At 45.6% G+C, this 26,496-nt stretch overlaps 1 protein-coding gene and 1 pseudogene across 3 annotated transcripts in view; one reads left to right on the plus strand and one right to left on the minus strand.

The window, feature by feature from the left end:
* LOC120319710 (transcription factor COE1-like) overlaps positions 1-26,496 on the plus strand; it is a 90,721-nt gene that overhangs the window by 18,762 nt on the left and 45,463 nt on the right. For all 3 annotated transcript variants that reach the window (XM_039368820.1, XM_039368821.1, XM_039368822.1), the window contains exons 3-7: positions 4,389-4,545; positions 7,476-7,539; positions 8,810-8,865; positions 11,774-11,847; positions 19,418-19,486. In XM_039368820.1, the coding sequence (XP_039224754.1) occupies positions 4,389-4,545; positions 7,476-7,539; positions 8,810-8,865; positions 11,774-11,847; positions 19,418-19,486 (420 nt within the window). The remainder of the gene's footprint in view (positions 1-4,388; positions 4,546-7,475; positions 7,540-8,809; positions 8,866-11,773; positions 11,848-19,417; positions 19,487-26,496) is intronic.
* LOC120319729 lies at positions 16,058-16,157 on the minus strand (annotated as a pseudogene).

Here is a 26,496-nt window from a genome sequence, read left to right on the forward strand (position 1 = left end):
GGTGACTTTGTCCATACTGATGCTCCAGATGTTTGCACCCAAGTCGTTCTACTTCTGTTTGCAGGTCTATATATATTTTTCTGATTTTCTCCAGTTCTTTCCCTTCTCTTCTCCTGTCCCCAGCTACCGTCATGTCCATTATCCAGACTTTTTTTTTTGTCTTTCTTATTAACAATCGTTAAGTTGGGAGTGTTTTGTGACAGGCGCTTGTCTTGTTTGAATTCTAGCCATCCCAGAGCGATTTATCTTCTTCATTGTCATTTTATCTGTTTTGGGGTCTGTTTCTGTGTTCCAATATTGGGGTTTGAAGACTTTCACGAGCCAGAGGATTAGGGCATCTACCTTTACAAGTTGGGCTGGTTGAAGTTCAGTCTTTCAAAAATAACTACAGGTAGTCCTTGGCTTTTGTTGTTGTTAATTGCGAAGTCGTGTCCGACCCATCGCGACCCCATGGACAATGTTCCTCCAAGTCTTCCTGTCCTCTACCATCTTCTGGAGTCCATTGAAGCTCACGCCTCCTGCTTCAGTGACTCCCTCCAGCCCCCTCCTTCTCTGTCGTCCCCTTCTTCTCTTGCCCTCCATCTTTCCTAGCATTAGGCCCTTCTCCAGGGAGACCTTCCTTCTCATTAGGTGGCCAAAGTCCTTGAGTTTCAACTTCAGGATCTGGCCTTCTGAGGAGCAGTCGGGGTTGATCTCCTCTAGGACTGACCGGTTGGATCGCCTTGCAGTCCAGGGGACTCGCAGGAGTCTTCTCCAGCACCAGAGCTCAAAGGCCTCCATTCTTTGGCGCTCAGCCTTTCTTATGGTCCAACTTTCACAGCCGTACATTGCAACTGGGAAAACCATGGCCTGGACTATACACACTTTTGTTGGCAGGGTGATGTCTCTGCTTTTTAGAATGCTATCTAGATTTGCCATAGCTTTCCTCCCCAGGAGCAAGCGTCTTTTAATATCTTGGCTGCAGTCCCCGTCTGCGGTGAGTCCTTGGCTTACAGTGGCTTATTTAGTGACCATTCGAACACCACTGAAAAGAGTGACATCACCTTTTTTCGCACTTACAACTGTTGCAGCATCCCCGTGGTCACGTGATCAAAATTCAGACCCTTGGCAACCGATTCGTATTTATGACAGTCGCAGTGTTCCGGGGTGTGTGTGTCACGTGATGAGGAAAGCCAATGGGGAAGCCAGATTCACTTAACAACCGTGTGACTAACTTAACAAACGCAATGATTCACTTAACAACTGTTGAAAGAAAGGTCGTAAAACGGGGCAAAAGTCACTGAACAAGTGTCTCACTTAGCAACATAAATTTTGAGCTCAGTTGTCATAAGGTGGGGTTTACGTGTACAAGGCCCTAATTGGGTTTTGGATCAATCCAGACAGCGGTTTCCTACAGCTGGGTCTCTCTCTCAGGTTTCCTTTAATCTCCTAAATTTTCTCCTTCATTTATTCATTTTTTTTTTTCTTCCTCCAACCCTTTTATTTTTTTGCAGAGTGGTATTATACTTTAATTACCCCAATAAATGAAACCAATGCAGTAAATTTCCTTTCTACCTACTATTACTCAGTTTTACAAGTTCCAAGGCAGCTGAAACTCCTGTTTTTTTCTTCTTCTCTCCCTTTCTGTACACATCCAGGTGCCTAAAGTGTTCATTATAGTTCCCAGAAGTTTTAAGTATTTGTTATCTGGATTGCAATGCTCACAGTGGGCATTTTCCAGCTGTGGTGGAGATTATTGTGTCACGAAAATGTGCTTTCTTTGCAGAAAATCTGCAGTTCCAGACTTGACAAATACAGAGACAGGCTTAAAAATATGTAGATATTTTTATGACTTGTGGACTACAACTCCCAGAATTCCTCAGCCAGGATGCTTTAAGACAGGGGTCTTCAAACTTGGCCCTTTTATGACTTGTGGACTACAACTCCCAGAATTCCTCAGCCAGGATGTTTTAAGACAGGGGTCTTCAAACCAGGCACACTAGCTGAGGAATTCTGGGAGTTGAAGTCCACTCCTCTTAAAGTCTATATCAGGGGTCTTCAAACTTGGCCCTCGTATGACTTGTGGACGTCAACTCCCAGAATTCCTCAGCCAGGCACTCCTCTTAAAGTCTATATCAGGGGTCTTCAAACTTGGCCCTCTTATGACTTGTGGACTTCAACTCCCAGAATTCCTCAGCCAGGCACGCTGGCTGAGGAATTCTGGGAGTTGAAGTCCACTCCTCTTAAAGTCTATATCAGGGGTCTTCCAACTTGGCCCTTTGATGACTCGTGGACTTCAACTCCCAGAATTCCTCAGCCAGACACATGTGCCTGGCTGAGGAATTCTGGGAGTTGAAGTCCACAAGTCATCAAAGGGCCAAGTTGGAAGACCCCTGCCTTTTTGTGACTTGTGACAAGCAAAGTCAATGGTGAAGCCAGAGTCACTTAACCATCATGTTACCAACTTAACAACTGCAGGGATTCATTTAACAACTGTGGCAGGAAAGGTTGTAAAATGGGGCAAAACACATTGACCAACACCAATTCTGGGTCCAGTGGTGGTTGAAGTCAAGGACTACCTGTAGATAAAGTTGCACCTGGAAGGAGAACGCAAGGAACTTGTCCTCGTTGGACTACCCAGGACCAGTTGTTAGATGTTGTGTGGATTTTGCCCTCTGCTCTCAAGGAAGGCACAAAGTTGTGCACCCAAAAGGATGCCGTTGGGAAGAATGAAACCTGGTGTGCAAATAAGAAAATTGGATTTCTTCTGCAAGTGGCTATCTGGGAACTCTCAGAGAGAGGCTCTCCACGAAGCAGAAAAAAGGGGCAGTGGGACAACTTTCCTGCCCTGAAGTTCTTTAGATGTTCTGGATTGAAAATTCTCAAAGCTCCAAGGTGAAATCTTTGGAGCTGCGGAATCCTTGGTGTTCGCTGAGCTTGGTTGTTTTCTTGCAAACATTTCATGACCTGATTGGGTAACATGGGCAAGCTCCATTATGGTCGTATGTTGAGGACTACCTATAGAAGAAAATAGAGTAGGGCAGAGGTCCCCAACCTTTTGGGCACCAGGGACCGGTTCCGTGGAGAGAGGTTTTTCTGCTGACTGGCGGGTGCGTGATTTTGTGGGCTGCCTGCATCTCGTGGATGAGGTTTTGCTTGTTTGTGTAGCCCGGTTCTGGCATGACGCGGCCGGTACTGGTCCACGGATGGGGGGGTTGGGGACCTCTGGTCTAGGAGACCTCCAGGGTCCCTCCCAACCCTGTTAGTGTGCTGTTCTGCTATTCTGCTATTCTGTTACTCTACTATTCTGCTAATAATAGCTAATCTGTTATTTTGCTATTCTGTTATTCTCTCTACTATTCTGTTATTTTGCTATTCTGTTACTCTGCAATTCTGTTATTTTGCTATTCTGTTACTCTGCAATTCTGTTATTCTGCTATTCTGTTACTCTGCTATTTTGTTACTTTGCTATTCGGTTACTCTACTATTCTGTTACCCTGCTATTCATTTACTCTGCAATTCTATTCTGCTATTCTGTTACTCTATTATCCTGCTAATCTGTTATTCTGCTATTCTGTTATTCTGCTACTCTACTCTTCTGTTACTCTGCAATTCTGTTACTCTGCTATTCTGTTACTCTGCTATTTTACTCTGCCATTCTATTCTGCTATTCTGTTACTCTATTATTCTGTTACTCTGCTATTCATTTACTCTGCAATTCTATTCTGCTATTCTGTTACTCTATTATCCTGCTAATCTGTTATTCTGCTATTCTGTTATTCTGATACTCTACTCTTCTATTACTCTGCTATTCTGTTACTCTGCTATTCTGTTACTCTGCTATTTTACTCTGCCATTCTATTCTGCTATTCTGTTACTCTATTATTCTGTTACTCTGTTATTCTGTTATTCTGTTACTCTGCTATTCTTTTACTGTGCAATTCTATTCTGCTATTCTGTTACTCTATTATTCTGTTACTCTGTTATTCTGTTATTCTGTTACTCTGCTATTCTTTTACTCTGCAATGCTATTCTGCTATTCTGTTATTCTATTATTCTGCTAATCTGTTCTACTATTCTGTTATTCTGTTACTCTACTATTCTGTTATTTTGCTATTCTGCTATTCTGTTACTCTGCTATTTTGTTATGCTGCTAATCTGTTATTCTGCTATTCTCTAATTCTATTTACTATTCTGTTCTGCTATTCTGCTAATCTGTTATTCTGCTATTCTGTTATTCTGTTTACTATTCTATTCTGCTATTTTGTTATTCTGCTATTCTGTTAACTCTGTTTTCTGTTATTTGTTATTCTGTCTTTTGGCGTTCGAAGGGTGGCTGAGCTCAGCCCCTGAAGAAGTTTGGGATTACATCCACTTAAAGACCCCCTTCTCCTTTCTCTCCCTCCCAGTGGCATTGGGCTGGCTCGGGCCCACTTTGAAAAGCAGCCCCCGTCCAACCTCAGGAAATCCAACTTTTTCCACTTCGTGCTTGCCATATACGACCGTCACGGACAGCCGGTGGAGATCGAGAGGACGTCTTTCATCGACTTTGTGGAGAAGGACAGAGTAAGCTCCCAATTCATACGTGGTTCTTTCAAACATCTCCCCAAATACACACCGACACAGAGGAAATAGTCAGGATGGAATATCCCCCAAACCTTTCCAGTTGCAGTCATTTTGATTTTTTTTTTCTCCTCCAGCAGCCATCAGAATCCAGCAGAGTTTAGACAGTTGCTGGAGTAATATTGAAAATATCCTCAATGGCTCCCCGAGCGCCTTTTTCATTCACGTATTTATTTTTTTATTGAGCATTTGTAAGGGGGGGGGAGATAAACCGCAGGAGACACAGCATATAAAACAGTGGTTCTCAACCTTTTTAATGCCGCGACCCCCCAACCAGTCGTAAATCGAGGACTACTCAACCGGTCGTAAGTCGAGGACTACTCAACTGGTGCAGCACCGTTTGCAGAATGGGACTTTTGGCGGGCTCAGCAGGGCAGAGACAGCCTGGACAATTCCTATTGGCTTTTGAAAGCCAATAGAATTAGACTCTATTCAAGAGAGTCTATTCTATTGGCTTTCAAAAGCCAATAGAATAAAAGGGAGTAGCACAGCTAAGGAAAAGGGGGAAAAAAATGGCGGACTGCGTTGTTTGGCGACCCCCGTGAAATGGTTGTTTGACCCCAAATGGGGTCCCGACCCCCAGGTTGAGAACCACTGATATAAAAGAAAGAAAAGAACCAGGATTAAGTGGCGAGCAGAAACACCCAAGAGTCTAAAATAGCATAAAGGGAACTTTGCTGCAACATATCATTATGACTTTCATAATAATAATAATAAAGTTGGGAGGGACCTTGGAGGTCATCTAGTCCAACCCCAACACCCTTATGGCATTATAAACAATATCTATCTTTGAAGAAGAAAAGGGAAACCCCTCTTATTAAGCCTTCACCTAAAACTACCAGGTTAATCCTTTTAATAAATTTTATTAAATGTCCTTCCAAGATATAAATACAAATAAACCCAAATGTTAGAAAACCAAGAGAAAGTGCAAGGGGGGAAAAAAAGGGTGGCTCCTGACTTTTTCAGTGCAGTAAAATACAAAACAACCCGCAACCTCAACATTTTGCTTTATACTTCACAATGTTTCAGGTCATTGCTATAATAACAAAACCATTTTAATCATCAAAATCCAGCTTTCCCGTTGTTGTTTTTTTCCAGTTTCTGGCAAAAAGTCCAGAAACAGTTTCCACGTAGAAACAAAACTCGATAAATGCTCTTAGATTAAAACGGCCCTTTTCTCCTCCTCTGCCCACTTTGTCAAGTTACCGGATTAGGGCGGTGTGAGTGTCTCCTTAAAACTATCGACTATGGTGTGTCCAATCCATGCCAGAAATCTAATTTTCCATACAATTAAAGGATAGTCTTTGGGCAAAGACCCTGATCTAATAAAGATGACGTGTATTGGGCACTGTGTGTGTATTTCGGGGGGGTGCCATCTAGATTTTCACACACACACATGCACACAGAGAAAGAAGGAGGAAGGAAGGAAGGAAGGAAGGAAGGAAGGAAGGAAGGAAGGAAGGAAGGAAGGAAGGAAGGAAGAGAAAGGAGGAAGGAAAAAAGGCAGGAAGAAAGGAAGGGTGGAGAGAAAGAAAGGAAGGAAGGAAGGAAGGAAGGAAGGAAGGAAGGAAGGAAGGAAGGAAGGAAATGTGTGTAAAGCAAAATATCAAACATACACATAAAATGTCCCCCTTGACTGAATACTGATAAATATACAGGAAGGAAGGAAGGAAGGAAGGAAGGAAGGAAGGAAGGAAGGAAGATAAGAAAGGAAGGAGGAAGGAAAGAAAAAAAAGTGGAAAGAAAGAAGGAAGGAAGGAAGGAAGGAAGGAAGAAAGGAAGGAAGGAAGGAAGAAAGAAAGGGAGGAAGGAGGAAGGAAAGAAAGAAAGAAAAGTGGAAAGAAGGAAGGAAGGAAGGAAGGAAGAAGAAAAGAAAGAAAGAAAAGTGGAAAGAAGGAAGGAAGGAAGGAAGGAAGGAAGGAAGGAAGGAAGGAAGGAAGGAAGGAAGGAAGGAAATGTGTGTAAAGCAAAATATCAAACATACACATAAAATGTCCCCCTTGACTGAATACTGATAAATATACAGGAAGGAAGGAAGGAAGGAAGGAAGGAAGGAAGGAAGGAAGGAAGGAAGGAAGGAAGGAAGGAAGATAAGAAAGGAAGGAGGAAGGAAAGAAAAAAAAGTGGAAAGAAAGAAGGAAGGAAGGAAGGAAGGAAGGAAGAAAGGAAGGAAGGAAGGAAGAAAGAAAGGGAGGAAGGAGGAAGGAAAGAAAGAAAGAAAAGTGGAAAGAAGGAAGGAAGGAAGGAAGGAAGAAGAAAAGAAAGAAAGAAAAGTGGAAAGAAGGAAGGAAGGAAGGAAGGAAGGAAGGAAGGAAGGAAGGAAGGAAGGAAGGAAATGTGTGTAAAGCAAAATATCAAACATACACATAAAATATTCCCCCTTGACTGAATGCTGATAAATATACAGAAAGAGAAAAAAGAAAGAGGAAAAAAAGAAGAGAGAAAAAGAGAAAGAGTGAGAGAACGAAAAAGGTAGAGGGAAAGAGGGAAGGAAAGAGAGACAGAAAGAGAAAGAGAAGAGGGGGCTGAGGAAGGAGCCAATCTGGACAGGAGGATCTCAAGGTAGACAAGAGGAAGAGGAGGATGGTTGCACCCCAGGCTAATTCCAGCAAGATGCACGTTCAGAAGCTGCCCTCTCTGCCTCTTCTTCCTCAACTCCCTATCTTGACCTAAGCAAGATGGGGGATTCCCCCAAGACTCAGAAAGCAAGAGGCAACTCCAGTTTATCCACCCCCTTTCACACTTTATTGTAACTCCAAAGAAACGTGTCTCCCGCTTGCCCGCCATTCCTGGTTGAACGTGCCTTTGAGGAACACCAGGTTGAACATCTCCACCGGGCACCTTTGTTTTATTTCCTCCTTCCTTTCTGATAGGAGCAGAACGGAGAGAAAACCAACAACGGCATTCACTACCGGCTGCAGCTGCTGTACAGTAACGGTAAGGACCCTACAGCCGGGGCTGTGGTGAAGCCCTGCTGCCTTTGGTGAAGGCTACTTGGAAGATGGAAGCCGCTGAGATACATTGGCTCACGCAACGCTTGTGTTGACCCTTCGCCTGCAGTGGACTAGATAAGACAGGGCTCAGGGTGGCTTCAGAAGCTCGCAAGGTAATGAGGAGAAGACAAGCCCCCCACACACACAACTCACTCCAACTTGGAGGTCAGCAATTGGGGTCTCCTCTTTTAATCACACTCTGGGCTTCTTGCAAAGTGGAAGTAAAGCATTTGTAAGAAACCATTCCTGCCTTGAGGAAGAGTGGCTAAGTTTGTTATACATTGGTATAGGCTAGAGGTAGGCAACCTTGGCTCTTTGATGACTCGTGGACTTCAACTCCCAGAATTCCTGAGCCAGCATGGCTGAGCTTGGAAACCTCTCCCTTTCCCCTCAGCGTGGCTGGCTCAGGAATTCTGGGAGTCGAAGTCCATGAGTCATAAAAGAGCCAAGGTTGCCTACCTCTGGCCTAGGCCTAGGCCGATTTAAGACTCGTGGACTTCAACTCCCAGAATTCCTGAGGCAGCCATGCTGAGGGGAAAGGGAGAGGTTTCCAGGCTGAGCCATGCTGGCTCAGGAATTCTGGGAGTCGAAGTCCACCAGTCATAAAGGCATCATAGTTCCCACATGCTGGCTCAGGAATTTTAGGAGTTGAAGTCCACGAGTCATAAAGCGGCTTAGGCCTAGTCCAGAGATAGGCAAGCTTGGCTCTTTTATGACTTGTGGACTTCAACTCCCAGAATTCCTGAGGCAGCCATGCTGAGGCGAAAGGGAGAGGTTTCCAAGCTGAGCCAGGCTGGCTCAGGAATTCTGGGAGTTGAAGTCCACAAGTCATAAAAGAGCCAAGGTTGCCTACCCCTGGTATAGACCCAGACCAGGGAGACAGATGGTTAAACACTGTGGAGACTCTACGAGGCAACTTAATAATCTTGCAGAGTTGTTGTGAGCATAAAAAACAAGGGATGGTTGCCTTAAGCTCGTAGGCCAGGGCTAGGCAACCTCAGCTCTTTTATCACTCATGGACTTCAACTCCCAGCTATGCTGACTCAGGAATTCTGGGAGTTGAAGTCCAGGAGTCATAAAAGAGCCGAGGTTGCCTAACCCTGGCCTAGGCTGTGGTTCTCGGTCTTGGCAACCTGAAGAAAGGTGGAATTCCCAACTCCCAGAATTCCCCAGCCTGGAGAAACACTAATGCTCCAAACTTTGCTTTTTCACAGGACTTCGAACTGAGCAAGATCTCTACGTACGACTCATTGATTCCATGTCCAAGCAGGTAACCACGCCCTGTGCTTGGGGTACGATGGGGTGGCATCCTTAACGTTTTTGGCTGTGCTTAAGAGGGCCATCACTGATATTTCTGGGATTTAGAACAAACATACTGCAACGCCCATTGCAAAGTCCTCCAAAGGATGCTGGGAATTGTAGTTTGGAGGAAGAGGCAGCAATAATTCGCTTAGTGATCGTTCGAAATTACAACGGCACTGAAAAAAGTGGCCTATGACCATTTTTTACACTTATGACCATTGCAGCATCCCTAGGGTCACGTGATCTACCTTTGGATGCTTGACCACTAACATTTAGGACTGTTGCACTGTCGTAGGGTCACACAATCACGTTTTGCGACCTTTTGACAAGCTCAACGGGGGAAGTTAGATTCCCTTAAAAAACTGTATTATTAACTTAGCAACTGCAGTGATTCACTTAACAAATGTGGCAAGAAAAAATAGTAAAATGCAGTTAAACTCACTTAACAAATGTCTCATTTAACAAATGTGTCATTTAGCAACCTAAATCTTGGACTCAGTTGTGGTCATAAGCTGAGGACTACTTGTACATTGCAACAATAATAACTTCCCCGCAAAACAGGTCAAACATTTATAAACTTCTACATCTATTTGCAACTCAATATGACCCGTGATACGTTACATATACGAAGGAAAAAATAGTTAACACTTAAAATTAATGACAAAGCAAAACTCCCAGGCTCTCGGTCAATTATCAGTTATTGTATTTTACTCGTAGGAACTCCCCAGCAGTTTATCTACTACAAATCATTGCAAACATTATCCCTGATCCATCCAGGATCAAATCAAATCAGATGTCCCCATTAACCTAGGTTATGAAAAGACAGACCTTTTCACCAGCTCTGCCCCCAAATTAGGCCTTTGCTGGCGGGGAAAAAGTGCAATTGGTCCCCGATGTTAAAAACAAGCAACTGTTAGAATTTGCACGCTCTGAACAAGGTCGCTCTGGAGGAAAACTCCCAGGGAATTAATTCTTGAAAATAATTGAAGAGGCTTCATTAAGTTTCCATCTTATTAATCAACACCATTAAGTGGAGAGGCAGATTCCTGGCTGGGGGTTAAGAGCTCCTGGCCCAGATGGGACAGCGGGTGTTTAACACCTACTTTGCACCAAGGAGCGTCCCGCGCTATTTTTTTCCGAACCCTGGATTTTCTCCCAGAGGTCTGACTTTATGCTTGACCTTAAATGAAAAGAAGGAAAAGAATCATGCTTCGCTAAATGTCTAGTTGAATGAAGAGAAGGACGAGGGGGGACATTCACAGCCTTCCAGTATCTCAGGGACTGCCCCAAAGAAGAGGCAGTCAAGCTATTCTCCAAAGCACCAGAAGGCAGGAGAAGCAGCAACGGATGGAAACTAATCAAGGAGAGAAGCAACCTGGAACTAAGGAGAAACTTCCTGACAGTTAGAACAATTAACCAGTGGAACAACCTGCCTCCAGAAGCGGTAAATGCTCCAACACTGGAAGTTTTTAAGAAGAGACTGGACGGCCATTTGTCTGAAATGGTGTAGGGTTTCCTGCCTGAGCAGGGGTTTGGACTAGATGACCTCCAAGGTCCCTTCCAGCTTTGATATTCTGTTAACTGGCAGATGCCTTGATCCAATTCTGTGAGAATGTTAGGGGGTGGGGATGGGAAAGTCCCCCCCCTTCTCTCTCTCTCTTTTTCTCTCTGTCCTTCCCACCTCCCCATTCATTAGCTATGCAGCCTAATTCTGGTTTCCTTTGTTCAACCAAGCTGAATCCCCCGTGCCCAGCAAGATTGGATATCAAAGGTCAGGGGACATTTGCGATCGATAGGAAATCAATCTGAATCCAAAAGAACCAGCCTCCCCTATTCGTCCAAGCCTGGGGAGGAATGATCCATGCAACCCTGGTTTATTGGCAGGCAGGAAGAGGCAGATTGGAAAGCAAGACCTAAAGGGAGGTGGGTTGGAGACGCAGAGAAGTCCAGCCACAAAGAAAATAAAATAGAGAGAATGGACAACCATTTGTCTGAAATGGTGTAGGGTTTTCTGCCTGAGGAGGAGGTTGGACTAGAAGACCTCCAAGGTTCCTTCCAGCTTCTATTCTATTCTATTCTATTCTATTCCATTCCATTCTATTCTGTTCCTTATTCTATTCTGTTCTATTCCACTGTACTCTACTCTTCCATTCCATTCTCTATTCTATTCTACTCTACTCTACTCTACTCTACTTCTATTCTATTCTATTCTATTCTATTCTATTCTATTCTATTCCATCCCATTCCATCCCATTCTATTCTGTTCCTTATTCTATTCTGTTCTATTCCACTGTACTCTACTCTTCCATTCCATTCTCTATTCTATTCTACTCTACTCTACTCTACTCTACTTCTATTCTATTCTATTCTATTCTATTCTATTCTATTCTATTCTATTCTATTCTATTCCATTCCATTCCATTCCATTCTGTTCCTTATTCCTGTTCTATTCCACTCTACTCTACTCTTCCATTCCATATTTTCTATTCTATTCTATTCTATTCTATTCCATTCCATTCCATTCCTTGTAATTCTATTCTGTTCTGTTCTGTTCTTGGTCTTGGTCTTGAAGGGCACCCTTCCATGTAGATGTCTACATGGAGGTAACCATCACGTTGTGTGATGGTTGACCTATCTCAGAAGGTTGTGGAGATGCATCTATCTGGGACAGCAATACCTCACCTTTCCTGAGGATCCACCTGAGACAGAGTCAGGGATGCCCAGCAAGGGACAGAAAGATGGAAGGAAGGAGGCCTTAATGGTATCGATGGTTGAAGCTCTGCACAGAATGACCCAACCATGGTCTCCTGCAGAAGACCAGCAGGTCTGCAACTATCCGGGCACTTCCTAAAGTTGCGTCTCCTTCTTGATTGCAGGCCATCATCTACGAAGGTCAGGATAAGAACCCCGAGATGTGCCGGGTCTTGTTAACTCACGAGATCATGTGCAGGTAAGTCGTGGCTGGGCACGGTGGGCTGGGTGACATTAAAAGAGGACTTCTGGGAAACTTTGAGCAGGACACTTTGGGGTGTGAAGGTGAGGCCGTTTTGCAAAGCGCCAGAAGCAACAAGCAGGATGATCTGGAGGTTGGAGTCGGTGGCTTAGAAGAAGGGGGATGCCTGCAGGGACAGGGGGTCAAAAAAGTCAAAATGGCTATGATTGAAGAGCCCTGTTGCATGTAACAAGGGAAACCAAGAGGGGAAAATTTGAGAAACTGAAGAATTCAAAGCAGCCACAGCCATTTAGATTTCAGAAAAGGGGGTTGGCTGCCCACTGTTGGATTCAGGATGTAGGAATTGTCGGACCTTTGACCTGTGGCGGCAAACTTTGTCCAACATTCTGAATTAATAACCAGGATGTCCAGAATTAAGCCTTCAGGTCTAGTTTCAACCAGTCGTCCTTCTGTTCTTCTTCACAAGGGCCTGGCTCACACGGCCTGGGTGAAGTGGCTTAAATTAAGATGAATGAGGAGCATTTTAACCCAGGTTTGTAGTCATGGTTTGTAGAAAGTTGGTTTCCCCTTAGCCACAGTTACAAGGGTGGGAGGAAGAAGAGGAAGAGAGGAATGAAAGTGGGAGGGAAGGAAGGAGGAGCAGAGGGAGAGAGGGAGGGAGGGAGAGGAAGGAAAGGAGAGAGGGGGGAGAGAGAAAGGGAAGGAGGGAGGAAGGAGAGGGAGGGATGAGAAGGAAGAAAGGAAGGAAAGAAGGATGAGACAGATGAAATGGAGGGAGGGAGGAAGGAAGGAAGGAAGGGAAGGAGAAAGAAAAAGGAAGGAAAGAAGGATGAGACAGATGAAATGGAGGGAGGGAGGAAGGAAGGAAGGAAGGAGAAAGAAAAAGGAAGGAAAGAAGGATGAGACAGATAAAATGGAGGGAGGGAGGGAGGGAGGAAGGAGAAAAAGGAAGGAAAGAAGGATGAGACAGATGGGAGGGAGGGAGGAAGGAAGGAAAGGAAGGAAGGAAGGAAGGAGAAAGAAAAAGGAAGGAAAGAAGGATGAGACAGATGAAAGGGCGGGAGGGAGGGAGGGAGGAAAGAAGGAAGGAAAGAAGGAAGGAAGGAAGGAAGGAAGGAAGGGAGGGAGGGAGGGAGGGAGGGAGGGAAGGAGGAAGGAAGGAAGGAAGGAAAAATCCCATAACATATTTCCGCCCAAGAAATTTTATTGAAAAGCTTTCACCTTGAGCTTCCCTGATAAAGCATTTCCAGCCAAGTGAGCTTCAGCTCACAAATGCTTCCGCCTTTTATTAAATTTAGAGCTACCAGACTCCTCCTGAAGATACAATTGCCAGATACAATTCTAAAGCCATCTTATTAAAGAATACACTGCATTTTTAACGGGGGGGGGGGGGGGAATGTGTCAGTGCGCCTTAATGGTGCAGGTGGGTGCAGGTGGGGGGCTGATGCTTGCAAGAAAAAGGTGAGTGGGTAGGGAACATTGAACGCTGTTCCTTATCCTACAACAGGGATGTCCAACCTTGGCACCTTTAAGACTTAGGGACTTCAACTCCCAGAATTCCCCAGCCAGCCATTGGCTGGGAATCCTGGGAGTTGAAGTCCACACATCTTAAAGTTGCCACGATTGGCCACCTCTCTCCTATGTCACAGATACCATCAGAATAACAGAGTTGGAAGGGACCTTGGAGGTCATCTAGTCCAACCCCCTGCTCAGGCAGGAAACCCTATACCATTTCAGACAAATGGCTGTCCAGTCTCTTCTTAAAAACTTCCAGTGTTGGAGCATTCACCACTTCTGGAGGCAGGTTGTTAATAATAATAATAAAGTTGGAAGGGACCTGGGAGGTCACCTAGTCCAACCCCCTGCTCAGGCAGGAAACGCTACACCATTTTGGACAAATGGCTGTCCAGTCTCTTCTTCAAAACTTCCAGTGTTGGAGCATTTACTGCTTCTGGAGGCAGGTTGTTCCACTGGTTAATTGTTCTGACTGTCAGGAAGTTTCTCCTTAGTTCCAGGTTGCTTCTCTCCTTGATTGGTTTCCATCCATTGTTTCTTGTCCTGCCCTCTGGTGCTTTGGAGAATAGCTTGACTCCCTCTTCTTTGGGGTAGCCCTTCATATATTGGAAGATTGCTATCATGTCACCCCCTGGTCCTTCTTTTCATTAAACTAGAATTAAACCCAGTTCCTGCAACTTCTTGCATCCTCCTCACTTCTTGGATCAGGAGGTGGAAGAAACTCACCCAAAGATTTGGCAGGACCCAAATCCATGCATTCTAATGTGCTTTTGAACTCAAAGACTGGGCACACGTGGATGCCGCCATATTGAAATGTAGAGCAAAGGCTTCGGGGGTCTTCAAACTCGGCCCTTTTATGACTTGTAGACTTCAACTCCCACAATTCCTCAACCAGCATGCCTGGCTGAGGAATTCTGGGAGTTGAAGTCCACAAGTCATACAAGCGCCAAGTTTGAAGACCCCTGATACAGACTTTAAGAGGAGTGGACCTCAAGTCCCAGAATTCCTCAGCCAGTGTGCCTGGCTGAGGAATTCTGGGAGTTGAAGTCCACAAGTCATCAAAGGGCCAAGTTTGAAGACCCCTGGCTTAAGTGGAACCACAGGACAGGCTGGGCAGGCTGTGTGTGTATATGTTGCCTCTGTGGCTAAATTCACACCCAGGACCAGCCAGGAGGGGGGACTGCCTCCTTCACCAAATGCTGGGAGGTGGGTCCACTGGGGGGGGGGGTGAGTGTGAAGGAGCCACACTCGACAGCTAAGCTCCCGGGTGTCCTATTAACGCCTGCTTTGTTTACTGCGTTTGCTCTTGGTGTTTTGCAAATTAGCACGGCTGCCTCCTTGCCAAGTTTCATGGCTAATTGATCTTCAGGAGCCTTGCTAATGATCCCAGGGGCTAAGGGAATAGGTGGGGTGGCTCGGGGACTCGTAGGAGCGACTCGAGAGGGCAAAATATTGTGGCTTCCACGCACGCCGTTGGTTTTGTTGTTTATGGAACGACGGGTGGAATTGCCGGTCCCCCGAGGGGAGCCGGGAATAAAATTTAGAGCTCTCGGCTGTTTATCAGATCAGAGATTAATTATATTTAATGTGAGGGATGGTACTCGCTCTAATGATTGAGAAAACAGTAATTGGGTAGGGATCTCGAAAAGTAGGGCGTACAACGGCAAGGATGCTTAACACTGAGACAAGATCTGGTCATCTCTCTTCTTTGGGGAGGATCCATCCAGAAATCCACGTTCCACTGGCTGCAGTAGTGAGTTTTCATCGCTGGATTAACTACGTTTGGTATAGGACCATGGTGGCGAACCTATGGCACGGGTGCCACAGGTGGCACGCAGAGCCCTCTCTGTGGGCACGCGTGCCGTCGCCCCAGTCCTAGGCCTTCAGCTGGCTTTTTTTTTTATTAAAAAAGTTTTTATTTTCCATTTATTCATACAAAATACAATTAAATTCCTAACCATTGGTACCGCCTGCCCATTCCCCCCAGGCTGCGTCCACCCTCTCTAATCCACTTCCCTCCTCTTTCTCTCCTCCCCTCCTACTCTCTTCCCCTCCCCTTCTCCTCTAACCATCCTACTTCCTCCCTACTCCTTCCTCCCCTCTCATCCCTCTCACACACATGAACGCAGCATAGGGGAAACGCCCAAGCGTTTACCATGTCTATATTATCATTACCCACCCACTCACCCACCCACCCACCCTCAACCCTCCCCCCCTCGCTTCCCAAAGCAGAATACAGGGTTATTATTAAGAAAGTTAACAATAATAAAAAAGAAAAAAGAAAAAAAATAAAAGAGAAAAAAAAACCATCATACTTAACCTTTAATTCCCCTTAAATTAAGTCATATAAACAAATCTCTACAACAGTTACTATAAAATTTACTCATAAAATAAATGAAACTTTATAGTCCCATATTTTTTCTGAATATAATCTATCCATCTTCTCCAGACAATAATATATCTTTCTTGTGGTATGATCCTTCAAATAAGCAGAAATTTTTGCCATTTCTGCAAAGTTAGAAACTTTAAATATCCATTCTTCTAAAGTAGGCAACGAGTCCTTCTTCCAATATGAGCCTACTGATAACCTTGCTGCAGTTAATAAATTCAACATTAAAGTAGTGTCTTTGTCATTTAAATCCACAAGGATACCCAATAAGAATAATTGAGGGGTGAACTTTATCTTCCTTTTAAAAATCTTTTGAATGTTCCACCAAATCTCATCCTTGCGCAGGGGCCATGCTAATCTTCTCTGTATCGTTCCAATTTTAGTATATGTGCTGCCAAAGCAAGCCTTCAGCTGGCTTTTATAAAACCTTTTCGCTTTAGGCCTCCACCGCCGTGTGCAAAAAAAAAAAAAAGAAGGTTCAATCAATCAATTTCAACTTCTCGGGGGGGGGGGGGGAAAAAAGATCTCGCAAAGTTGGAATTGATTGATTGAACTTTTTAGTCCCACCCAGTCTGCCGTTACCACCGCAGCCACGCCCACCCAATGGGTCACGCCCACCCAATGGGCCACCGCCATCCAATTGGCCATGCCCACCCAATGGGCCACAGCCATCCAATGGGCCACATCCACCCAATGGGCCACGCCCACCCAGCACCCGACGATACATAAGTGGGTTTTGGGTTGCAGTTTGGGCACTCGGTCTCTAAAAGGTTCGCCAGCACTGGGATAGGATTTACTGCTTAAGCAGGGGTTGGACTAGACGACCTCCAAGGCCCCTCCCAACTCTCTACTATTCCATTACATAGTTTCTTGCAAAACAGGATTCCCAAAGAGGAAAGTCAGTCCTGTTCCAAGGTGTCCAAACTTAGCAACTGCTTTGGAGTAGGAGTCCCTGTCTGCGTCTCTTTAAAGCAGCTGCTTCTTTTCCCTGGATGAACAGTTGCCCCCTGTGAAAAGATGTGATTGCTTTAAACCAGTGGTTCTCAACCTTTTTAATGCCGTGACCCCCAACCGGTCGTAAGTTGAGGACTACTCAACCGGTCGTAAGTCGAGGACTACTCAACTGGTGCAGCACCGTTTGCAGAATGGGACTTTTGGCGGGCTCAGCAGGGCAGAGACAGCCTGGACAATTCCTATTGGCTTTTGAAAGCCAATAGAATTAGACTCTATTCAAGAGAGTCTCTTCTATTGGCTTTCAAAAGCCAATAGAATAAGAGGGAGGAGCACAGCTAAGGAAAAGGGGGGGAAAATGGCGGACTGCGTTGTTTGGCGACCCCCCGTGAAATGGTCGTTTGACCCCAAATGGAGTCCCGACCCACAGGGTGAGAACCGCTGCTTTAAAAAGTTACACATGAGCTTGTTCCAGGCCCCATATGCAGCAAAGCCTGTTTTTGGAACAGAACCAAACCACCGCGGAATCTTTGTGGCCAAATTTTTTTTGGGGGGGGGGAAATTTGGGGAAACTTAATGCTCTTCTTTGCAACCAGTTTCCCATGCTTCCACAGTGGGTTGATGTGCAGGACATCTACTGGGGTGTCTTTCTTGACTGCCCTCCCTCCCTCAGCGGTTTGCAAGATTTGTTCTCTGTCCTTGAGAGACAAACCAAGTTTCAGAACTCTTTGTGGCAAGGAGAACCAAGTTGCAAAGCGATCCAGGCCCCTTGGGACTGTCTTAGTGCGTTGATTTCTCTGCTTCCTCTCTGTGCTGGAGGGAATTTGGGAAAAGGCGATGCCTGCAGGCACCCAGTATTTCAGATTTCTGAAACATAAAGATGAACATACTACTTACTAGTACAGTGGTTCTCAACCTTTTTAATGCCGCGACCCCCAACCGGTCGTAAGTCGAGGACTACTCAACTGGTGCAGCACCGTTTGCAGAATGGGACTTTTGGCGGGCTCAGCCGGGCAGAGACAGCCTGGACAATTCCTATTGGCTTTTGAAAGCCAATAGAATTAGACTCTATTCAAGAGAGTCTATTCTATTGGCTTTCAAAAGCCAATAGAATAAAAGGGAGTAGCACAGCTAAGGAAAAGGGGAAAAGAAAATGGCGGACTGCGTTGTTTGGCGACCCCCATGAAATGGTCGTTCGACCCCAAATGGGGTCCCGACCCACAGGTTGAGAACCACTGTACTAGTAGTAGTACCTTCATAGTACCTTTTAATTCTATCTGGCAGGCGTAAATAGTTAAGGCAGTGATGGTGAACCTTTTAGAGCAGTGGTTCTCAACCTGTGGGTCGGGACCCCATTTGGGGTCGAATGACCATTTCACAGGGGTCACCAAACCATGCTGTCCGCCATTTTTTCCCTTTTCCCTAGCTGTCCTACTCCCTCTTATTGGTGGCCACACCCACTTGGGGGTCACCACAACATGGGGAACTGTATTATGGGGTCACGGCATTAGAAAGGTTGAGAATCACTGTTTTAGAGAGACCCAGTGGCCAAACTGCAACCCAAAACCCACTTAGGCATCGTCGGGTGCCGGGTGGGTGTGGCCCATTGGGTGGGCGTGGCCCATTGGGTGGGAGTGGCCCACTAGGTGGGCGTGGCTGCGGTGGTAACGGCAGACTGGGTGGGACTAAAAAGTTCAATCAATCAATTCCAACTTTGCAAGATCTTTTTTTTTCTGCGAGAAGTTGAAATTGACGGATTGATTGAACCTTCTTTTTTTTGTACACGGCGGCGGAGGCCTAAAGCGAAAAGGTTTTATAAAACCCAGCTGAAGGCCCAGGACTGGGGCAATGGCGTGTGTGCCCACAGAGAGGGCTCTGAGTGCCGCCTCTGGCACCCGTGCCATGGGTTCGCCACCACTGAGTTAAGGGAACAGAAGAAGAATCAGGGTTAGTATGGGAAGGAAGGAAGGAAGGAAGGAAGGAAGGAAGGAAGGAAGGAAGGAAGGAAGGAAGGAAGGAAGGAAGGAAAGAAAGAAAGAGGGAAGGAAGGAAGGAAGGAAGGAAAGAGGGAAGGAAGGAAGGAAGGAAAGAAGGAAGGAAAGAAAGAAGGAAGGAAGGAAAGAAAGAGGGAAGGAAGGAAGAAAAGAAAGAGGGAAGGAAGGAAAGAAGGAAGGAAGGAAGGAAGGAAGGAAGGAAGGAAAGAAAGAGGGAAGGAAAGAGGGAAGGAAGGAAGGAAGGAAAGAAAGAGGGAAGGAAGGAAGGAAAGAAAGAGGGAAGGAAGGAAGGAAGGAAGGAAGGAAGGAAGGAAGGAAGGAAGGAAAGAAAGAGGGAAGGAAGAAGGGAGGGAGGGAGGGAGGGAGGGAAGGAAGGAAGGAAGGAAAAAAAGAGGGAAGGAAAGAGGGAAGGAAGGAAGGAAGGAAGGAAGGAAAGAGGGAAGGAAGGAAGAAGGAAGGAAGGAAGGAAGGAAAGAGGGAAGGAAAGAAGGAAAGAAGGAAGGAAGGAAGGAAGGAAGGAAGGAAGGAAGGAAGGAAGGAAGGAAGGAAGGAAGGAAGGAAGGAAGGAGGGAAGTTGAACTCCTGGGAGTTGAAGTCCACAAGTCATAAAAGAGACAAGGTTCCCCAACCCTGCTTTAGATGTTCAGGGAAAGTCATACACAATCTTGTGTTTCTCCTCTGCCTGACCCTCCCCCCCTCTTTTCTCCCAACCCCACAGCCGCTGCTGTGACAAGAAAAGTTGTGGAAACCGCAACGAGACCCCCTCCGATCCGGTCATCATTGACAGGTAAGACCAGGTCTGCATGTCCACCTTGCAGTTGTCCTGGGATAGCCAGAACCTGTGAACAGAACTCAAGCCAGATTTGGTTGAAGGGTTAAGTCGCAGAAAGTGAGAGGGAGTCAAGGCCGGCCTCACAGTCTAACGCAGTGGTTCTCAACCTTTTTAATGCCGCGACCCCCAACCGGTCGTAAGTCAAGGACTACTCAACCGGTCGTAAGTCGAGGACGACTCAACTGGTGCAGCACCGTTTGCAGAAGGGGACTTTTGGCGGGCTCAGCAGGGCAGAGACAGCCTGGACAATTCCTATTGGCTCTTGAAAGTCAATAGAATTAGACTCTGTTCAAGAGAGTCTATTCTATTGGCTTTCAAAAGCCAATAGAATAAAAGGGAGTAGCACAGCTAAGGAAAAGGGGGGAAAAAATGGCGGACTGCATTGTTTGGCGACCCCCGTGAAATGGTCATTCGACCCCAAAGGGGGTCCCGACCCACAGGTTGAGAACCACTGCTCTAACAAAATGACACTCATTGTTTGCAAGTTCTTTTCTTTAGTTTGGTTAAGGCTAGAAAGCAGCAGAAGTCCGTGGATTTTAGCCCCACCTTAGCCAAGAAAGCTGGCTGGAGGACTCGGGGCCTATCACCAGGAGACAAGGAACTCTGGTCCTGCCTTAACCATGAAAGTTAGCTCGGTGACATTGGGCCAGTCACCAAGAAACTATGAACACTAGTCCTGCCTTAGGCGTGAAAGCCGGCAGAGTGACGTTGAGCTGGTCCATTTCTCTCACGCCAACCTAACTCATAGAGTTGGTTCTCTTGGTAAAAGAGGAACATGCGTTGTATATGTTCACCATTTCAAGTCGTTTATAAAAAATAAAAAAGCATGTGATACAATAAACAAACAAACAAACAATGGTCAAAGTTCAGTTGGGATTGGATAAGGAACAACAGAATTCAGGACATCGGCCTTTGTGGCAACGCAATGACTCTAAATAGATGACAGGTTTAATCCCATTGTACAGCTCAGCCTGTAATAGAGAAATAGAATTGGAGCGGGCCTGGGAGGTCATCTAGTCCAACCCCCTGCTCAGGCAGGAAACCCTACACCATTTCAGACAAATGGCTGTCCAGTCTCTTCTTAAAAAACTTCCAGTGTTGGAGCATTCACCGCTTCTGGAGGCAAGTTGTTCCACTGGTTAAATGTTCTCACTGTCAGGAAGTTTCTCCTTAGTTCTAGGTTGCTTCTCTCTTTGATCGGTTTCCATCCGTTGCTTCTTGTCCTGCCTTCAGGCGCTTTGGAGAATAGCTTGACTCCCTCTTCTTTATGGCAGCCCCTGAGATATTGGAAGATTGCTATCATGTCCCCCCTCGTCCTTCTCTTCATCAAACTGGACATCCCCAATTCCAGCAACCGTTCCTTGTGTGTTTTATCCTCCAGTCCTCTGATCCTCTTCTCTGTACTCTTTCTAGAGTCTCAACATCTTTTTTACATCATGGCGACCAAAAGTGGATGCAGGATTCCCCATTTGCTCTTACCAAAGCCTTATAAAGCAGTACTAAGAGTTCATATGATCTTGATTCTGTCCCTCTGTTGATGCAGCCCAGGACTGCGTTGGCTTTTTTGGCTGCTGCCACACATTGCAATTTGTGGTTCCACAATTCTACCTGTTGTATACTGGGAGGAAAAGGAAATTTCTTTGTTTTGCAAGGTCGATGTATCTAAGACACAGCAGAAGCTGTTGGAGGAAGATTCGGGGGTGGGGGCGGGGGCAGAAAAGGCAGCCCAGCCCCACCCAAACCTGGGGGGCTATGGAAAGAAAAGGGGATCCTTGCAAAGGATATTATTATTATTATGGATCATCGCACAGTCAGCCAGATGTTCAGACTGGATTTGGCATTTTGTCTACCTATCGAGTCTTTACCCAGGACCTGGGATAGGCAGATGTGGATGTTTGATGGTATTACAGATATCGTCGCAGGATGGAAGCAGTTCCTAGTAAGGCCGCCTTTTGCAATTGACTAATAGCGAATTTGTCAATGCCAATGGTGTTCAAGTGGTGCTCCAGTTGTTTTGGGATTGCACCCAAGGAGCCTATGACTATTGGTACTACCCTTGCTTGCTTTTGCCACAGTCTTTCTATTTCTATTTGTAGGTCTTTGTATTTTGTTATCTTCTCCAGTTCTTTCTCTTCTATTCTGCTATCTCCAGGCACTGCCACATCCACTATCCAGACTTTTTTGTCTTTCTTATCGACAATTGTTAAGTCTGGGGTGTTATGTTGCAGGTGCTTGTCTGTTTGAATTCTGAAGTCCCAGAGCAGTTTAATTTTATCATTTTCTATGACTTTCTCTATTTTATGATCCCACCAGTTTTTGCTTACAGGCAAATGATATTTTTTGCAGATCTTCCAATGCACCATTGTTGCTACTTTGTCATGCCGCTGCTTGTAATCAGTCTGTGCAATCTTCTTGCAACAGCTTACCAAGTGGTCCACTGTTTCTTCAGCTTCTTTGCATAGGCGGCACTTACTGTCTGTTGCTGTCTTCTCAATTTTGACTTTGTATGCATTTGTCCTTAAGGCTTGGTCTTGTGCAGCCAGAATTAGTCCCTCGGTCTCTTTCTTCAATTTTCCTGCTCTTAGCCATTGCCAGGTCTTGTTATTATCTGCTTTCCCAGCTATTTTTTAATGTATTGGCCATGTAGTGCTTTGTCTTCCCATGCCTCTATTCTGTTCTTCATTTGGTCTTTCTTGTAGGCCAGTTTGGTCTCTCCAGTAGTCAGTAAGCCTTCCTGATATACTAATTTCAGTGCATCTTCATCATTGTTCTTCAGATATTCTTCCAAAGCCATTTTTTCTTCTTCAACCATCTGATGTACTTGTAGCATTCCAAAGTCCACCTATTTGCCTTGGTAGATAAAGTCTGTCAATGTCACTGCGTGGATGAAGGGCATGATTCATTGTCATTATTTTTCTGGTCTGCCTATCCATTGCTTTTAGTTCTGCTTGAGTCCAGTCCACTATTCCAGCTGTGTACCTAATGACTGGGATTGCCCAGGTGTTGATTGCCTTTATGGTATTTCCTCCATTGAGTTTGGACTTTAAGATCTTCTTCACTCTCTTGATGTATTCACCTCTAATCTTTTTCTTGACTTCAGTGTGCTTGATGTTGTCAGCTTGAAGGATACCCAAGTATTTGTAGTACTCTTCCTCATCCAGACTCTTAATGTTATTTTCGTGGGGCATCTTGATTCCTTCAGTTTTCACTATTTTTCCTTGTTTGATAGTAAGTGTGGCACATTTCTCCAAGCCAAACTCCATTACAATATCTTGGCTATATATACGGACAGTGTTGAGCAGCGATTCTATTTCAGATGATGTTTTTCCATACAACTTCAGATCATCCATGTAAAGGAGATGGGATAGTCTGATAGATGTTTTTGATGTTTGATAGCCATGTCCTGAGTTATTCAGTATTGTTGACAGAGGAAACAGTGTAATAACAAATAGTAATGGTGACAATGAATATCCTTGAAATATTCCTCTCTTGATATTAACCTCTCCCAGTCTCTCACCATTGATCTGCAACTGTGTCTTCCATTGTGCCATCGATCTTTGCACAAATTTTCTGATGTTTCTACTGACTCCTGTTATTTCTAGGCACTTGATTATCAGTCATGTGGCAGAGAGTCAAATGCCTTTTTGTAGTCAATCCATGCCACATTCAGGTTGGTCTTCCTTTTCTTGCAGTTTTCCAAGATCATTTTGTCTATTAGGAGTTGATCTTTTGTTCCTCTGCTATATTATTATTATTATTATTATTATTATTATTATTATTATTATTATTATCGATCATCGCACAGTCAGCCAGATGTTCAGACTGGATTTGGCATTTTGTCTACCTATCGAGTCCTTACCCAGGACCTGGGATAGGCAGATGTGGATGTTTGATGGTATTACAGATATCGTCGCAGGATGGAAGCAGTTCCTAATAAGGCCGCCTTTTGCAATTGACTAATAGCGAATTTGTCAATGCCATGATGGTGTTCAAGTGGTGCTCCAGTTGTTTTGGGATTGCACCCAAGGAGCCTATGACTATTGGTACTACCCTTGCTTGCTTTTGCCACAGTCTTTCTATTTCTATTTGTAGGTCTTTGTATTTTGTTATCTTCTCCAGTTCTTTCTCTTCTATTCTGCTATCTCCAGGCACTGCCACGTCCACTATCCAGACTTTTTTGTCTTTCTTATCGACAATTGTTAAGTCTGGGGTGTTATGTTGCAGGTGCTTGTCTGTTTGAATTCTGAAGTCCCAGAGCAGTTGTTGTTGTTGTTGTTGTTGTTATTAAATTTCTGGTTTGCCTGGTGATCTTCTTGTCCCTTCGAGGAGTCGTCTGCTTCCTTCCCTCCAAAATCAGGAAGCTTCTCCTATTGTCACCTTCTGGGCTTGTGTGTTTGTGTGTGTGTCTGTGCGCGCACTCATGCAAGTCCCTTTCTCCCTCTCCCAGACAATGCACGGAGCCGATGGTAGGGGCCCTCCTGTTCTGGCATATGTATCCCGGTGGCAGTTGGGGGGTCTTGATAACAGGCTGACATTTCTCCAGCCTTTGTCCGCTCCTGATAACATCGGGCACGGCGCGAGGAGGCCCCATAGCTGGGCAGGCCTGCCTGTCACTCAGCCCCAATGCAGAGGCCTCTGACCGCCAGTGGAGAAGAATAAGGACTGACAAGCCTGCGGGGAGATTAGAAGCCTAAGAATCAAAGCTATTAGGGGCCGTCTCGCCATTGTCCCTGCTGATCGTTTTTGCCTTTCCTTCCATCGGCTCTCGCTTATTTTTCCTCGCACGCGGGACCAAAAAAAATAAATAAAAATCCAGCCACCGTCAGATTAAATTCCAGCAAGTTTGTGGGTGTCAGCTTTGCAAATCCTGGAGCTGGGCCAGAACGGACCAGGAATTGGCAGCACAAGATCTATATCCGTGGTGGAGAACCTATGGCACGCGTGCCACAAGTGACACGCAGGGCCCTCTCTGTGGGCACGCGCGCTAAGCCTTCAGCTGGGTTTTATAAAACCTTTTCGCTTTAGGCCTCCGCCACTGTGTGCAAAAAAAAAAGGTTCAATCAGTCAATTTCAACTTCTTGCGGGGGGGGGGGGGAAGATCTCGTAAAGTTGGAATTGATTGATTGAACTAGTCCCACCCAGTCGACCGTTATCACCGCAGCCATGCCCACCCAATGGGCCATGCCCACCCAATGGGCCATGCCCACCCGGCACCCAACGATGCATAAGTGGATCTTGGGTTGCAGTTTGGGCACTCGGTCTCTCAAAGGTTCGGCATCACTGATCCATATCCTACAACAGGCTGCTTTGGAAATCTCTGGGCGCAACCCAGATTCCCCAAATATCCGACAGGAAGGTGTCAAAGATGCAACAGGAGAAGGAACGAGTGATGGGGTTTTTGCCCTCCTTTCTGGTGGGCACGCTTACGTGTGTGTGAGTGCACACACCACACAGACCGATTCCTCCAGAATGGGTAGGCAACCTTGGCTCTTTTATGATTGGTGGACTTCAACTCCCAGAATTCCTGAGCCAGCATGAGGAACTGCGGCCTCTTTATGACTGGTGGACTTCAACTCCCAGAATTCCTGAGCCAGCCACGCTGAGGGGAAAGGGAGAGGTTTCCAAGCTGAGCCATGCTGGCTGAGGAATTCTGGGGGTTGAAGTCCATGAGTCATAAAGCGGCCTAGGCCTAGGCCAGAGGTAGGCAACCTTGGCTCTTTTATGACTCCTGGACTTCAACTCCCAGAATTCCTGAGCCAGCCATGCTGAGGGGAAAGGGAGAGGTTTCCAAGCTGAGCCAGGCTGGCTCAGGAATTCTGGGAGTTGAAGTCCACATTGTCATTAAGGGGGCCATAGTTCTCTCATGCTGGCTGAGGAATTCTGGGAGTTGAAGTCCATGAGTCAGAAAGCGGCCTAGGCCTAGGCCAGGGGTAGGCAACCTTGGCTCTTTTATGACTCATGGACTTCAACTCCCAGAATTCCTGAGCCAGCATGGCTCAGCTTGGAACCCTCTCCCTTTCCCCTCAGCATGGCTGGCTCAGGAATTCTGGGAGTTGAAGTCCATAAGTCATAAAAGAGCCAAGGTTGCCTATCCCTGGCCTAAGCCTAGGCCACTTTCTGACTTGTGGACTTCAACTCCCAGAATTCCTGAGCCAGCCATGCTGAGGGGAAGGGAGAAGTTTCCAAGCTGAGCCATGCTGGCTCAGGAATTCTGGGAGTTGAAGTCCACCAGTCATAAAAGAGCCAAGGTTGCCTACCCCTGCTCCAGATGCAGCCTTTCTCCGAGAATGCAAAACCTCCAGAGGTTAAGAACACCGGGTAATCCTTGACTTACCACCCCAATTCAACCCAAAATTTCTGTCGCTAAACGAGATGGTGATTAAGTGAATTTTCCCCGTTTTCTTGCCACGCTTGTTAACTGAATCACCGCAGTCGTTAAGTTAGGAACACGGGTTGTTAAGCCAATCTGGCTTCCCCATTGACTTTGCTTGTCAGAAGGTTAATAATAATAATCATAAAGTTGGAAGGGACCTTGGAGGTCATCTAGTCCAACCCCCTGCTCAGGCAAGAAACTCTATACCATTTCGGACAAATGGCCATCCAGTCTCTTCTTAAAAACTTCCAGTGTTGGAGCATTCACCGTTTCTGGAGACAGGTGGTTCCACTGGTGAATTGTCCTCACTGTCACGAAGTTTCTCCTTAGTTCCAGGTTGCGTCTCTCCTTGATTAGTATGTATGTGTTTCACTTTGAGACTAAATTTCATTTTTGATGTGTGCCGTTGTGCCCACAGTAAAAAAATGACAATAAAGGTTATCTTATCTTATCTTATCTTATCTTATCATCTTATCTTATCTTATCCAATGTTCTTGTTCCACTGGTTAATTGTTCTCACTGTCAGGAAGTTTCTCCTTAGTTCTAGGTTGCTTCTCTCCTTGATTAGTTTCCATCTGTTGCTTCTTGTCCT

The sequence above is a fragment of the Crotalus tigris genome, unplaced genomic scaffold (genome assembly GCF_016545835.1).
Source record: "Crotalus tigris isolate CLP2741 ecotype Arizona unplaced genomic scaffold, ASM1654583v1 scf7180000020941.558017, whole genome shotgun sequence".
Taxonomy (NCBI): Eukaryota; Metazoa; Chordata; class Lepidosauria; order Squamata; family Viperidae; genus Crotalus; species Crotalus tigris.